The sequence below is a fragment of the Rhinopithecus roxellana genome, chromosome 1 (assembly GCF_007565055.1).
Source record: "Rhinopithecus roxellana isolate Shanxi Qingling chromosome 1, ASM756505v1, whole genome shotgun sequence".
Taxonomy (NCBI): Eukaryota; Metazoa; Chordata; class Mammalia; order Primates; family Cercopithecidae; genus Rhinopithecus; species Rhinopithecus roxellana.
Window position 1 is genome coordinate 91,594,237 of NC_044549.1, and position 17,062 is coordinate 91,611,298.

General features: G+C 46.0%; 1 protein-coding gene across 1 annotated transcript in view; it reads left to right on the forward strand.

The window, feature by feature from the left end:
- SLC6A11 (solute carrier family 6 member 11) overlaps nucleotides 1-17,062 on the forward strand; it is a 124,082-nt gene that overhangs the window by 78,598 nt on the left and 28,422 nt on the right. Inside the window, exon 7 of the mRNA XM_010377274.2 lies at nucleotides 16,329-16,432. Coding sequence (XP_010375576.1) covers nucleotides 16,329-16,432 — 104 coding nt within the window. The remainder of the gene's footprint in view (nucleotides 1-16,328; nucleotides 16,433-17,062) is intronic.

Consider the following 17,062-nt stretch of genomic DNA (forward strand, 5'->3'; position numbering starts at 1 on the left):
CTTCGGAACAACTCTGGCAGCTTGGAATGATGATTTTCCCCATTGTACCCACAAAGAAACTGAGGCTCAAAGAAGTAACCTCCTCCAGGTGGCCCAGCAGAGCTGGAACTCAACCAGATCTGTCTGATTTTATGAGATTTTATACCTGTTCTCCTTTCTCTCTTGACCCGTGGAAAACTTCTACCTCACCCAGAAGGGAAACAGCTAAAAATAAGATTTAAGAACTGCTCAGATGAATCTGTCAATCACAGATGGATGACATCAGGGGCTTGCTTGACTTTCTTTTTCCTCATATGCTTTCTAGATTGCAAGGCCCTGAGCACTGGATGGGGAGCTTCATTCTTTCTATAGTCTCCATGTGCTATACAGGGTGCTTAGAAAATGATGAGGGGCATAGACTCCCTAACATTAAGCTTCTTAGCAGCAGAAAGCCCCAAACACCTTTTGCCCTAACTTCCAATGCAATACATGTATTAGGCCATATTCACGTTGCTGATAAACACATACCTGAGACTGGACAATTTACAAAAGAAAGAGGTTTATTGGTCTTAACAGTTCCACATGGCTGGGGAAGCCTCACAGTCATGGCAGAAGAAGAAAGGCACATATCACGTGGTGGTGGCAAGACAGAGGTTGAGAGCCAAGTGAAAGGGGGTTCCCCTTATCAAACCATCAGATCTCGTGATACTTATTCACTACCATGAGAACAAGTATGGGGGAAACTGCCCCCATGATTCAATTATCTCCCACCAGGTCCCTCCTATAAAACGTAGGAATTGTGGGAATACAATTCGAGATGAGATTTGAGTGGGGACACAGAGCCAAACCATAACATTCTGCCCCTGGCTCCTCCCAGACCTCATGTCTTCACATTTCAAAATCAATCATGCCTTCCCAACAGTCCCCCAAAGTCTTAACTCATTTCAGCATCAACTAAAAAGTCCACAGTCCAAAGTCTCATCTGAAACAAGGCAAGTCCCTTCTGCCTATGAGTCTGTAAAATCAAAAGCAAGTTAGTTACTTCCTAGATACGATGGAGGTACAGGCATTAGGTAAATACAACTGTTCCAAGTGAAAGGAGTTGGCCAAAACAATGGGGCTACAGGGCCCATACAGGTCTGAAATCCAGCAGGGTGGTCAAATCTTAAAGCTCCAAAATGATCTCCTTTGAATCCATGTCTCATATCCAGGTCACGGTCACGCTGATCCAAGGGGTAAATTCCCATGGTCTTGGGCAGCTCCACCCCTGTGGTTTTGCAGGGTACAGCCTCCCTCCCAGCTGCTTTCACCGGCTGGTGTTGAGTGTCAGCGACTTTTCCAGGCACAGGGTGCAAACTGTCAGTGTATCTACCATTCTGGGGTCTGCAGGACAGTGGCCCTTTTCTCACAGCTCCACTAGGTGGTGTCCCAGTAGGGACTCTGTGTAGAGGTTCTGACCCCACATTTCCCTTCTGCACTGCCTTAGCAGAGGTTCTCCATGAGCACCCTGCCCCTGTAGCAAAACTTCTATCTGGACATGCAGGCGTTTCCATATATCTTCTGAAATCTAGGCAGAGATTCCCAAACCCCAATTCTTGACTTCTGTGCACTCCCAGGCTCAAAACCATGTGGAAGCTGCCAAGGCTTGGGGCTTGCACCCTCTGAAGCCATGACCGGAGCTCTACATTGGCCCCTTTCAGCCATGACTGGAGTGGCTGGGATGCAGGGCACCATGTCCCCAGGCTGCAGACAGCATGAGACAGGAACTCTGGGACCAGCCCAGGACACCATTTTCTCCTCGGCCTCTGGGCCTGTGATGGGAGGGGCTGCTGTGAAGACTTCTGACATGCCCTGGAGACATTTTCCCCATTGTCTTGGGGATTAACATTTGGCTCCTCATTACTTAGGCAAATTTCTGCAGTCTGCTTGAATTTCTCCTCAGAAAATGGGTTTTTCTTTCCTTTTTTTTTTTTTTATTATTATACTTTAAGTTCTAGGGTACATGTGCACAACGTGCAGGTTTGTTACATATGTATACTTGTGCCATGTTGGTGTGCTGCACCCATTAACTCGTCAGCACCCATCAACTCGTCATTTATATCAGGTATAACTCCCAGTGCAATCCCTCCCCTCTCCCCCTTCCCCATCATAGGCCCTGGTGTGTGATGTTCCCCTTCCCGAGTACAAGTGATCTCATTGTTCAGTTCCCACCTATGAGTGAGAACATGCGGTAGGTTTTTCTTTTCTATCACATTGCTACAAATTTTCCAAACTTTTATGCTCTGCTTCCCTTATAAAACTGAGTGCCTTCAACAGAACCCAAGTCACCTCTTAAATGCTTTGCTGCTTAGAAATTTCTTCCACCAGATACCCTAAATCATCTCTCTTAAGTTCAAAGTTCCGCAAATATCTAGGATAGTGGCAAAATGCTACCAGCCTCTTTGCTAAAACACAACAAGAGTCACGTTTGCTCCAGTTTCCAACAAGTTTCTCATCTCCATCTGAGACCACCTCAGCCTGGATTTCATTGTCCATGTCATTATCAGCATTTTTGTCAAAGCCATTCAACAAATCTCAAGGGAGTTCCACACTTTCCCACTTTTTTCTGAGCCCTCTAAATTGTTCCAGCCTTTGCCTGTTACCCATTTCCAAAGTCGCTTCCACATTTTTGGGTATCTTTTAAGCAGCAACCCACTCCCAATACCAATTTACTGTGTTAGTCTATTTTCACGTTGCTGATAAAGACATACCTGAGACTGGGCAATTTACAAAAGAAAGAGGTTTATTGGACTCACAGTTCCATGTAGCTGGGGAAGTCTCACAATCACGGCAGAAAATGAAAGGCACGTCTCACATGGTGGCAGCAAGAGAGAGAATGAGAGCCAAGCAAAACAGGTTTCCCCTTATCAAACCATCAGATCTCATGAGATGTATTCACTACCATGAGAACAGTATGGGGGAACCGCTCCCATGATTCAGTTATCTCCCACTGGGCCCTCCCACAACATGTGGAAATTATGCAAGTACAACTCAAGATGAGATTTGGATGGGGACACAGTGACAAACCATATCAATGCAGAAATTTCCTCTCTGCATCTCTGACTGTGCTTGGTTCCTTCTAGCCACAGGAGCTCATCCCAAGACTGGAGCTCTCAGCCAGGGAGGAGGCTCTTCCACTGTTGGCTGTGCCTGTTCCCACTCCTCAGCCACCACAGATATCCCCTGGGAGGCTCCTTGGGGCATAAATTTGAGTGTGTTCCCATTCACTGTCAGAATTCTGTTTCACACAGAATTGAGCAGTGTCTTTCTGCATCCTTGGTATGGCTGCCACAAGCATTTTCCTACTTGGGAACTTTGAGTGGCTTCTGCCCAAAGGTACAGAGATGAATGAAACACCAGCTCTGTGAATTCCATGAGGCTCTAGAAGGTCTATTCCATCTCCCCTCTCAGCCTCTTGCTTAGAAGCATTTCTGCTGGGCAGCTTCTGACAGATTTCTCCTTTCCTGCCCTCTAGGCCTTTGCTTGTAGCATTTGTTCCACTGAAATAGCCTGCCACTTTCTGCCAGCCTTCCAGGCCAGCGTAAGTGCCAGAAATCCACTAAAAACACATATCTCCACGAGTATGGTGTCATTTTCCTCCTTCCTTTCTGTGTCCCTTGTGTTTCATATGAAGTTTGTCCCTAGTATGGAGTAGGAGCTTAAACACAGGTGTTCCAGTGTCTTCCTGGGCTTTTAAAACTGCAAGTTTGAAACGCCCCATGGAAAATGGGCTCAGCTGACCCAAAACCATAACCCTGTTATAAAGCCTGGGATGGCTGGGCTGGACGATTCTGTCTTGCAGGTTTCTGCTCACTCACGATCTCTGACAGGTGGTGGATGTCTTTCCCCAGAGCTACACTGAAGGCAGAAGAGTGCTGTGATTGATCAGTAATGTCTCCCCTGGGCAGAAATGGGGGTTGGATGTGCATGTCACATATTTGCCATCTCCTTGGCAATGTAGTTCCCTTATTTTACAAGTTGGAAAACTGGGGCTAGGAGAAAGCAATGAACTTTAGGGAGAACACACAGGAACTTTAAGGGCAAGCTGCAATTGGAGCCAGGTGTCCTGTCCCCCTCAGTCCAGTATGTTCTCCACTTGTCCTGGTAGTTAGGACTTGGTGTGAGCTTTGAGCACTCCTTTCCTGTGTGCTGGAGACCCTAAGCAGCTGTGGGGACCCTACAGACATTTCTTGAGTGCTTATCATGTGCCAGCAATGCACCAAGGGGTGGGGATTCAGCAGTGAGAAAGCAGAGCACCCTGCTCTCGGGAAGCTTCCATTCTAGTTGGGGGAGACCGACAATAAACAATGAATGCCACAATATGATCTCAGATATTCATCTATCTGCAGCCAGACACAGAAGTGACTACCTTCACCATTGCAGCTGTTTTCTTTTCTGTTCTCCTCCCAAGGACATCTTTTCTATTGCTTGAAGTTTAGCTCCCATTCAGGTCCTCCAGGGCATGGAGCACCCTGGCTTGGCATTTCATTTCCTGGCTTTGAACAAGTTCCATGGTTATTAGCAAAGAAATGTGGTTCTAGGGGGAGATGATGAGGCTTCATCCTAACGGCTTGCTCGGCTGACACAAAAGAACCTGCCTGATCAGGCTGCCTGATTGGGAGCTGAAGTCTGGTTTGGGCTGGGAGACCCTGGCCCAGTGCTGCCCATGGGATGTGGGTTCTGCAGCCCCACAATCATTGCCCGCTCCGACTTCCCCTGCTTCAGTGGCTTCTAGCCAGGACTAGGTAGGACTGCTGGCCTGGGGTCATTTAGAAACAAGTGGGGGTGTAGTTTTGGCTGCTAGAATGACTGTGAGACTTCTAGCATTTAGAGAGTGGGGGCTGGTGGGTAGACATCCTACAGGGAGCAGGACAGTCCTGCCCAGTGAATTGTCTTGTCCAAGATGCCAAGAGCCTCCTCCTCAAGCAACACTCCTTGGGGAAGAGCTTGGCCTAAACTTTCTTTCCCTGAGTCTGTGTGGACATCCTGGGAAGAGCTTGGGGCTGGGAATTGCCGTCTTCAGGCCTTGCTCAGGCTTATCCTTCTCTGAGCCTCGCATTTAGCACTTTGATAAAATGGGGCTCAAGCAACTGATGTGATAGATTAAGGGGAGGCCAACTGCCCATCTGCATTCTCCATGCCTGGACATGGCTGTCCAGCCTCCCGGGCAAAAGCCCTGCCACAGTGACCCTTGTTCCCTGCTCCACACAAAGGGGCCACTGGGGTCAGCCTACACACCCAGACTCCCCCTGCACAGAACTGAACGGCTCCTCACCACCTGCAGCGCAACCCTTTAGCCCAGTGACACTTTACTGGCAGGGCCCTGGTTGGCCCCAGGGCCGGCTGCCCAGGGAAGGGCTTGGCATCAGAGCGAGAGGCTGCAGAACATATTTCCAGTTGGGTTTACAGGCCAAGAGCCTCAGTCCCTTCCCACCACTGTTCCCACTGGCCCTGCCCGCCTGCCCAGCACATTAGCATTTAAATATCTCCAAAGTCGTCTCCACCAAAGCCCTCTCCCCCCATGGAATCCACCAGGGAGGGAGCATTTGAATCCCTCTCCCAGACTCCCCTTTCCTCATAATGGCCATACTGTATTCATCAGCTTCTGTATGTGGCATTAGCCGAAAGAAGGAGCAAGGGCGCCTAGCAACCCAGAGGAGGCTGAGAAAGAGGTGGGAAGGAAGTGATTTTCATGTAATCATTCACTTCTACAAAAGCCGTTGTCAGGTACACACTGGAAACACAGCTGTTTTATTATTCTCCTAACCTACTTTTAATCTTTTGAGAATCCTTACCAATATAAAGGCAAAAAGAAAGAGCTTAATTCAGCCATTTTCTGCCGGGCCATATAAGTTATATTTTTGCCTCAAACTAAGGCTCTGCTTACAAAAGTTGTGTGTGCCTGTGTCTGTGTGTGTGGGGGTCTGTGGGTGTGTGTCTGTATGTGTGTGTGTATGTGTAGCTGTCTGTTTGAAGGAAAATGTCGAAGAAAGAAAAGGCTGTGGGTTGGAAGCCCCAGGAGGGCCACCAAGCTCTGTTCTGGCTTCTTGGATCCAAAAGCCCATACCCCATGTGCTGTTGGGTCTGGCGGTTTTCACGCATCTTCTTGGCCAGGCACTGGAAGAGCAAGGAGCCTAGGAGGGATGAAGTGTTGGTTCTCATCCATCCCTGTTGGACCCAAGCTAGTAGCCCTAAGAGGCATGTGTATCTGCTTTAGTGATGGGCTGTTCAGCATTTGCGCTTCTCAGAAATCTGATTAGTTCACCTGATGGGAACGGAAGCTGGGATGTTGGAAAGGACGTGGGAGCTTGTTTGCATAGTATAATTGAGTATCGTCAGCCACCAAAAGAAACCAGATTAAGGGGATGGTACCAGGTACTCCACTATACACTTTACATTCATTATGTCTTTCTTTCACAGGCAAGGAAGTTGAGGTTCAAAGAGGTGAAGTAATTTGCCCAGGGTTGCATAGCAGTAAGCAGAAGAGTAGAGCTCCAAGCTGGGTCTGCTGACCCCAAAGTTTTTGCCCTTTTCATTAAGCCCCTGCAAGGCTTAAGGCATGCAGCCTGGCTAGAGCTCTCTTGTTTAACTTAGGCCCCTTTGGCTTGGTTGTTTCAGTGCCTTCTCCCAACTTGGGCCAGGTTCCCGGGGCAATTAGAAAATTCGTTTTTTTGTAAGTCCAAAGTGACTCCTCACACTGGCCAGTGTGTACATTTCTCTAAAGTAAATGGACAAGTGACTTCCTCTCCCTGGGTGTTAGTTTTTTCATCTATAAAAGGGAGATAATAAATAACAATGGCACCCACCTTAACAGTGTAGATGAGGTGAGTTTAATACCTGTACAGCACTTTCCATCTGGTATGTCATAGGTGCTAAGAAAAGTTAATTGGTGTCATTGTGATCAACAGCATGACTATCATCATACACCCTCTTACTGGTGCTTTCGTGGCAGGATGGGTTAATGCTGCATTTGTCAAAGACCTAAGGTATTACCACAGCAAACACCAGCCAATTCCAGGACATAGAGATGGATTTAGTTGGTCAGCCTGCTGATGCTGGCTTTAGTGACAAGCAGAGGCATGCCCTTCTGCTCTGACCGGCGGCTCTCTTTGCATATTTGAAAGCACATTTCTAGGGTGGCTTTTTCTGAAAGCTGTGCTACCATAGATGCTGTAGAAAATCCCAGAGCAGCATTTCTACCTTCATGGGTAGGTAGGACCCTGGCACCTACTGCCACTGAACTCACTACTACACTGAACTCATCTCCCATACCCCTCCCCACAAGTTGCTCCTCTCTGCCAGATGTTGTTTGAGAGCTTATCTGCCTTTGCTTGCTCTCTGTCTCTCCTGCTAAAGTGTAAGCTCCTTAAGGGTAGGAGCTCTGTAACATTTAGTGACAGCTTCAGCCTCCGTTCCTAGGACCTGTGCCTGGCACATGGTAGACACTAAATGCATGCTTATAGTGGGGGGAAGAGGGAATTGGCTTTTTCATTTCCTCCAGGTTTTTGAGTACTGAAATATCCTGGGAGGGAATGAATGTTGACTAAGCACCTGCTGCTCATGAGGGCTCCTGGCTGGGTTTCTGAATATTCTCCAGAGTATTTCTCAATGCTCTCCAAGAACCAGGACAGTGCTGGAGGTTTGTTTCACAAATGTTATTTCATGTTCTGTGTGTGAGAGAGACATGCTTCCCACATATGCACGATGACCGTCTCCCCAGTCTCCCCAATTGGATAAGTCACTCGAAGAGGTAGGAAAAAGAAGTGAAGCTTTCTCCCCCAAACATCTAAGAAATTAGACATTCTACTTGCATGATCAAGGTAGGAATGTGGAGAAAAGGTGAGCATGTTTCCAGCAACTCACCTGTGTCTAACCTGGGGATGACAATGCTCACCTCAGGGCAGTGTGTGGGATACACAGGTCATAGGACATACAGTCTTGTAAACTGTAAAGTGCTGTCCATGTGGACTGGGACAGCATATGCTGAGTATCCGTCATGATGACTGTAGCTAAAGTGTGGGTGGGGAAAATTTGTCCTTGTCCATCCATCCTTTCTTGCTTCTCCCAGCAAATGTCATCAAGGAGCTACTCTGTGCAGCCCTGTGGCCCTAGCTGGGAAGGTGGGCTACACCCTTATTCATTGTTCTCTGTACCTACCATGCACCAGGGCTCATTGGAACCAGTTGCCTTGAAAGAGGTGAGGTTGCCCCAGAGCTGGAGGCGGGACCACCTCTCTTCTAAAGGGGCCCCACTCCCCTGTTCCCATGCAAATCTGTCCTCCAAACATCTGAATGTGGACCGCCCACAGCTGTGCTGCCAGAACGCCCCCCATTCATTGCTGCAGAACATGGGGAGTGATCCCTTTCTCAGCTACTGACCCAGCTTCCTTAGGGTTTGTTTTGTTGAGACTGTTTTCCCTTCAAATTGTGTTGAGAAATAGGAAGCCCTTTCTCCGCTGAGCTGCTCCCTTTGTAGCGTCCTGGGAGATGCTGGTCAGTAGGCTCAGTTGCCTGGTCTTCCTTTCATTGAGGTGGGGTTGCCTTTGTTCTGTTTGACTTGACAGCGGCAGAGCGTTTAAATCCCAGCTGAGACTCCAGGCCTACTCAGCAGACCAGGAGGTCCTAGTTTTTCTCTGTAAAGTGTAGAGCCAGAACGCACTGGGTTCAAACCCAACTCTCTCCCTTATAAGCTGTTTGACTTTGCAGGAGCCTATTTCCACTTCTGAAAAAAATGGAGACAATAATACTTACCTAGTAAGATCATTAGGCAGATTATGAGATTGTGTACATGAGAGTCTGTAGTATGCAGTAGGTTTCAACAAACATTAACTCAAGTTTTTCACTTCTTAAGGCATTACTAAAGCGATGGAAGGGCTGGTTCATGAATGTTCTGTTAGCTTATTTTACTAACTTTCTTTACCCCTTTTGCCAAGTCATTCTAATGGCCACTATGATTTTGTTTGTTTGTGCTTGTGGGATTTTTAGTTGAAGGAAGTAGCTGTAGGTGAAATAGACTTGAAATAATGCTTTGGCGGAGATAATGCTGTGTTCACCAGTCATTTGTTTTTCTCTTCCTGTGTAAACGGGAAGACTACATTCCCCAGACTTCCTTGTCTTTAGGTTGCAACCAAGTCACTTGGATGTGGCCAATAATGTGTATTTGGGAGGGACGGAAACCCTCAGGCCTAACCCTTAAAACTTTCCCAAGCAAACCTCCAGTTTCTCTGCCTCAGAGGCTGTGCTGGAAGCTTGTATTAAGAGATGGTGGTATCATAAAGGAAAAACACTTAATATCACAAATCACTGGCTGGAAGAGAGCCCCTTCACAGGGGTTGTGCTTTAATCTTTGTGTGGGTGAGAAATAAACTTTTATTGTGCTAAACTACTGAAATCTGGGGATTTATTGTTTAATACAGCATAACCTAGCAGTAATTATCTTAACAAATACACCACCTCACTGATGAGTTAATTAGTTCCTTTCTAGACTGAGAGGCAAGGATGACAATTTGAGCCATGTTGCATTTTCACAACCACAGGCATCTGTGTAAGAACACAAACATATATCAGTTATGCTTTCTGTAAAGGAGCCTAATGATGCAGACTCCATGTGAAGGCATCCCATGGTTCTTCATGGGATGTTTTCAAGAAATCCAATCCCATATATTCTCAGGCTCTGCTATGCCCAAATGATCATGTATCTCAGCAGAAAAGCTGATCTCAAAATTGGTTTTTCAAATGTGAAAAATAGAAGAGGCCAGGGAAGAAAATGTTAGATCTGGAGTCAGGGAGATGTTAAGTTGCTGCTAAAATCCTGATGATGTTCAAATCTATGTCTGTAGCCCAGACATCTATATGTAGCCCTAGACTTTCCATGTGTCTCTTGAACATCTCACTTGATGTCTCAAACTTCCCTTCTCCAAATTAATACCCATTTCCCCACTTTATACCTTCAACCACCCTTTAAAAAACCTAGATCACCCTCTAGTGTTGCACCCCCACCCATCATATTGCTCAGATCTGGGTATTCGTCCAGCCAAGATCAATCTTGTATAACCTGCCCTCTAAAGATTTCTTGAGAATCAAGAAGATAAGGTGGCAACAGAAAAAGAATTGTTTTAACTTCCTAGGATCTTCCCACCCAAACAGAGAAACAAGAGTAGTAAAACAAAAACCCTACAGACAGCACCTTCAGCACAACTAGGTGACTCCATGAACCACAAAATGTGAATAGATGGGGCCAGATGCCAACAGCAATGACATCTGCATAATATCAGTTCTGCAGGATAAGATGAAGATGAACATAAAGGTAAAGGGAATTCTGACGATCCAGCACCAGGAAACCCAGAAAGCTCTAACATGTACTGGGAGAGGACATGTTAGAGTCCTTTGGGGGTAGAAGCTTGGTGGACTTATCTGAGAACATCACCTCAAACGAGGAGGGGGCCTATGCAGTCTCTAAGCCCTAGGTAAGTGGGGGAGGACTGCAGCAAATTTGGGCAGAGGTCTGGGCCCTGTGAACACTACACACTAACCAGCTGAGGCCCCATTGTCATTAAGAAGAAATTACGGGAAGCAGAATCCAAATTGAGCAGGACAGAGACATTAGAGGAAGTGAAAGGAGAAATTTTGGATAGGAGTGGGAGAAAATAATAGAGAACAATAATTTCAGAAAGAACTATCTGTATGGCCATAGTTTTAAAGAGTTTTTGGCAATAAAAGAAGAAGGAAAGTTCAGACTGTGAGTCTGGAAAAATCTATCCTGGACCACTCTCATTCCTCTACACAAGAAAATCCTCTCCTAAGAGTACAGGAAAATCTATCTCACCTACACGTGAGCAACAGAAGAGCACTGTGATCAAAACTTATGCAAAGCTATGATAAAGAAAATAATTATGGGGAGGATATTGTCCCAGGGCATTGCACAAAGACAGACTTACAAAACAGCGGAACACTGAAACTTAATATTTCAAAACAAGCTAAAGGAAATTAATAAACCAATAGATATTATGAGGCAGATAGCATAAATGAAACTGTTAGACAAAAAGACTATTTAAAAAGAGAGCTGATGGGAAGGACAACTTATAAAAGAAAAACTTTCAAAAAAAAAAAACTAAAATGAAGGAATAATAGTGAATACAGACCATGGATAATTATGATAAAGTAAACAGAAGATGGAAAGGAGGAAAAATGTAAAAATAAAGTCAGAAATGAACAAAGACTTTTTAAAGAATGAAAGAAAAAGTGATAGGTATAGAAGGTGAGCAAAGAAGGTCCAACATACATACGAGTCCCCAAAGAAGAGACCCAAAGCAATGGAAGAGAATAAATACGACAATAATTTCGGGATCTTTTTTCTCCTGAAAGAGAAGACTTGAACTTGCATCTTGAAAAAATATATCATGAGCCTGAGAAAATCAACACAGATTAGTCACTGTTGGAGTTTATTAAATTATAGAACAAAACCTGTTGGACATCCAGACCAAAAGAATAAGTGCTTTATAAGGGGAAGCAAGTTATATTGGCACCAGACTTTTCTACAGCAGCACTTTGTGCCAGAAAACAACTAAGCAATATACTCCAGATACTCAGGAAAAGAAAAAGAGCCAAGGATTTTATATACAGCCAAATTGCCTTTCAAGTATGAAAGTAACAGATCAACTATTCTAAACATGCAAGAACTCAGCAAATATTATTTCCTATGAGCCTTTCCAGAGGAATTTGCTAGAGAACAAGCTACAGATAACAAAATTGACTGGAAAGGCATTAACATAAGGGCTGGGGGTGATCATTAAATTCATAGTTAACTATCAAATTCACATTAAATAATGACTATAAGGAGCCTGGCATGGTGGTGCATGCCTGTAGTCACAGCTACTCAGGAGGCTGAGGCAGAAGGATCATTTGAACCCAAGAGTTCAAGGCTGCCGTGAGCCATGATCACACCACTGCACTCCAGCCTTGGCAACATAGCAAGATCCCATCTCAATCAGTCAATCAATCATTCAATCAGTCAGTAAAGGCTATTATGTGATGGTTGTATGTTCTGATAATCTAGACAGTATATGCAAAATTTGAAGATAATAGCATATATATGAAAAGTAGGGCTGGGCGCGGTGGCTCAAGCCTGTAATCCCAGCACTTGGGGAGGCCGAGACGGGCGGATCACGAGGTCAGGAGATCGAGACCATCCTGACTAACATGGTGAAACCCCATCTCTACTAAAAAAATACAAAAAACTAGCCGGGTGAGGTGGCGGGTGCCTGTAGTCCCAGTTACTTGGGAGGCTGAGGCAGGAGAATGGCGTAAACCCGGGAGGCGGAGCTTGCAGTGAGCTGAGATCCGGCCACTGCACTCCAGCCTGGGCGACAGAGCGAGACTCTGTCTCAAAAAAAAAGAAAAGAAAAACAAAGAAAAGTAGAAAAAGTTTACAGATTGACTTTTAAGTATTAACTGGAAGCAAATGGATATTTCTTCAAATTGGATGCTAGCAGGTAGGGGGGGAAGACAATTGGAGGCTGTGGCTAATTTCAGTATTCCTCACAGCAGAAAACCAACAGACTGTGTCAAAAAAGGGGAGGACTAAGGGTATTGTGTAAAGGTGCTGGTTTAATGGTGAAAATCAGACTAAAAATGACAGACTTTTCCCCATAGAGGTAGGGGAGCAAGATGGAAAAATCATTTGAGAACATACCCACCTTTCACATGAAGCCCAACATGCCCTCTTTAAGCCCAACATGCCCTCTTTCATCTCTTCTCCAATCTTGAAAGGTGTGCCTCCTCCAGGCAGCCTTCTCTGATTGCCTTAGCACAAGTTTCTCTTTCCCCCCATCTGTCTTCTCCTAGCTACTGGGCACCTTGTTTTGTGAATGTTTTATCTCACCTGAGGACAGAGATGGAGTGCTATGTAAAACTGAGTGGTATATCTTTCAGAGTCTGACACAGGGCTCTGCACAGTATACAGGTGAATGAACTCAGTGAATGCTGGTCCATCAGTAATTCGGGTTTGATTAGAGGATTTGGGCTAATACCCTCTGGGTTTTTCTAAGAGCTAAATGTTGCTATTAGCTTCAGTTTGAAGTGAGAACAATTCAATTCAACCTGACTTAAATAAAAGAGGAATTTATAGGCCTCTGAAATGAAATGTTCTAGGATAGGTCTGATTTCAGGTCTGATCCAGGGACTCAAGTCATGTGCTAATATTGGTCTGCCTTTGCTCTAGATTCTACTTTCCTGTGTGTTGGCTTTAATTCTCAGGTAGACTCTTCCTTCACGGCCAGTGATGCCCCCAGCAGTTACAAGCTTAACATCCCCAGAAAAAAAAAAAAAAAAAAAGTGTCCCATTGACTTGCCTTGCATCATATGGTTGTCTATGAACCAGTCACTGTAGCCAAGAGAAATCCTTGGATTGGCCAAGCCTGGGTCATGTGGCCAGCCCTGAATCTACCTCTGAGTGGAGAAGATATAGCTTTCCAAAGTAAAATTGAGGTACTGTTACCCAAAAACGAAAGATGGATGCTAAGTAGGCAAAAACAGCAGATGTCCATTTCAGTGATGGGCCCAAAGAGCAAATTGAACAAACAAACAAACAAACAAAAAAACCTGCAAGTGAAAATCATTGGTTTGGGGGACATATCTTTGGGGCTTGTGGGTCAAAAGCTTTCTTTGGTGTTGCCTAACTCACAGAGCATTTATTTACCATGTTAGGCAGAGGGCCCACTCCAATGAGTGGTGGGATTCAGTCAGGATTGGGAAGCGGCTCTCCCACAAGTCTGAGGGCTTTGCTCACTCTGACCTGCACACTCTGACCCAGGACAGTGAAGAAAGGACACCCAGTTTGTGGCAGCATTAACAAGTGTGGTGGATTGAAGGCCCAGTGTCTGGTCAGGCACTGAGTAGCTCTGTGAGTTGCCACTGGGATTTGGCCTCCCATTTCATGGGTCAGCAGCTGCACTGCTTTTTGCTTCCCCATGTGGTTCACTGACCTTTCTAAGCAGAACAGGCAATCCACTGAGGTAGCAAATAGGGAAACTAAGACAAAGCAGGAGGAATTAAAAATACAACCATTTCTTCTCAAGTCTTTAACACTTTTTCTCCACTGGACCCTTCCTACCAACATTTAAGCATCCTTAGGCTTCTACCATTTCCAAAAACCTTCCCCAAATTGTATTTACCCTTTTACTACCAGCCTATCTCACACCCCCGCTCACAGCAAAATGTCTGGAGTTTGTTCTTGTATTTCCTCTTTCCAGTTTCTCCTACCCCATCTCGGCACACTCTGGTCTGCTGGCACTACCTGCCTCTCCCTGCCCTTGCACTTCATGAAAGAGCTCTCCCTCAGTTCCTCACAGAGCTCCAAGACCCTAAACCCAGTGAGCCTTTTGTTAGAGGAGAAAAAAATACACTTATTTCTCAGGTTCAGAGGCAGCATTATGATCTTCCATTTTAATAGGCAATTTGTTGAATGACTTAACACAGTTGAGCAGACCCACAATAGAATGACTTGTACCGTGTAATCCAGTTCTGAAGAGGGAGAAGATACCGATACTTTGCCTGGAAAGGAAAGAGTTCTGGGGTCCATTGGGGATGAGTATTTTCTTTGAATCTTTAAAGTGCTACCACATGGAGGAGAGGGATGTGGTCTGGGTGCCCCCAGAACGAGGAACACAGGAAGAGAGTTCATCTTATCTTAAAAAATGTTCTAGTAGTCAGAGGTCTCTGAAGAAGAAAGGGTCTGTGTCAGGAGATAGTGAGCTCCCTGTCACTGGTGGTAAGCAAGCAGAGACTATTCTGTCAGAAGCACTCAGAAGAGAGCTCTGTGTTGAATGAGAGGTTACACCAGAGGTCTTCTGAGGCTGATTCCATGTTGGAAATTCGGGGACTGAATGAGCATACATCTCTAGAGGCAGACCTTCATGGACTTGCACCTGCCATTTCCCAGCTGTGTGGTTTGGGCACCTTACTTAACCTCTCTGTTCCTCAGTCTCCTTAGCTTTAAAAGGGGACCAATAATAGCACCTACCACATGAGGTTGCTGTGATTTTTTTTTATTTTTTATTTTTTATTTTTTGAGACAGAGTCTTGCTCTGTCCCACAGGCTGGAGTGCAGTGGTGTGATCTAGGCTCACTGTAACCTTCGCCTCCCAGTTCAAGCAATTCTCATGCCTCAGCCTCCCATGTAGCTGGGATTATAGGTGCCTGTCACAATGCCCGGCTAATTTTTGTGTTTTTAGTAGAGACAGGGTTTCACCATGTTGGCCAGGCTGCTGTCAAACTCCTGACCCCAGGTGATCCACTCGCCTCAGCCTCCCTAAGAGCTGAGATTATAGACATGAGCCACCCACTGTGCCCTGCCGGGTTGCTGTGAATATTTAGTAACACATGAAGGGCAGTAATGCATGGTGCCTGTACATTGAGAGGTCAGTGTTTCTTGTTTTGTATTTTTAGTGCCAGCCCTGTTCTCTAGATGGCATTTGATACCTAAGCATGAGTCTCATCAGCTGCATTTGGATTTGAGCTCTGGATTTTCCTTGGCAACTTCTAGGGGCTGGGCTCAAAGAGAGCCTGGGGAACGTGTTTGAGAAGCCACTGTCATTTCCGTTGTGCATGTCATGCTGTCCACAGCAGTTTTTATCAAAAGGGAGCTTGGGGACTAAGAAAGTAGTTATCTTGTGTACCATGTAGGAAGCCGAGATGGGGGAATCTGTTCTGAAAGGGAGAAGGACATGGTGGGCCTCCTTCAGTCCTCCTCTCCCTGCCACCTTTTATGCTGAGGTCAGCTATGCAAATGTATCATCCTGGACAGAATCTAATGACACTTTTCTCATGGTGGCCTTAATCACAAGGAAAAGGAAGCATTCGTTTTACCTTAAACATGACTTACCTTGCAAGCAGGCACTAGATCCCAGGGGCTCGTGGTCCTTATTTCATGAAGCCTTGCAACAGTCCAGATAGGGAAGTTTCTTCCCTGCTTTGCTGATAAGGAAACTAAGCCTCAGAGAGGTTAAGTAACTTGTCCAGGGTCACACAGCTGAGGCTGGGGTCCTAAGCATTCAAGTTCTTGCTATTCACTGAGCTATTATTCATAATGTCTGGCAAATTCCCGAATTAACTGAGGACATTTACACTTGATCATGTGGTCCCCAAGAATAGAACTCTTTGAAAGGGGGTCCTGGGTAGGTTAGGAAGTTTAATTATCCATTGTGGAGTTTTTCTGAAGGGTAGAGTGTGGGTGGGGGATTTCAGAGACCAGGGCCACCCTCTCACCACACATCTGACTTCTGTTTATGCCATCATCTTTGTGCCTTCCTACAGGTCTGGGTAGATGCTGGAACGCAGATCTTTTTCTCCTATGCCATTTGCCTGGGCTGTCTGACCGCTCTGGGAAGTTATAACAATTATAACAACAACTGCTACAGGTGAGCATTTCCCTGGGCCCTGCCAGCTCTCCACCAAACCCTCAGAGCCCTCTAACCTGCCAGGCTAGTTTCTGTTTGTCTGCCCACCTTGCAGGGCCCCAGGAGGAGACAGATAGGCTGTTTGTTGACCTCCCGCTACCCGAGGGTCAAAGAGTGGGCCACCAAGGAGCTAGGAGAATAACAAATGTAACCAGAGTCTCTCTCAGGCTGCAAAACCAATCCCCCACCACCACCAGCATCTCACTCAGGTCTCAGTGCCACCTCGTATGGGTAAAGACATATCCCAGGGTGGATAAGTGACTTGCCTGAGTCACAGAGCTAGTACATACACCAAGGGCCTTGTTCTCCCACCTACTATTTAGAAACCTGCTTCCTGCCCCTTCATACTTGACTGTAGGGTCCTCTTCTGCCCCACCTGGGGCCAGTGCCCCACCTTGCCCCTCAGCCTAACACGTCTCTTTGGCCTCCTGTAGATGGCTGCACCAGGGCTGGGAGGGAGTTCAGGTGAGGAGGTGAGCCCCAGGTTGTCTGACCCTTGGCCGCCTGGCCTCTTATGCCTGCAGCTTGAGTTCTACAGCAAGGCTGACACCCGTGGAGGGCAGAAGACCCGCCCAAGGTCACCCAGCAGTG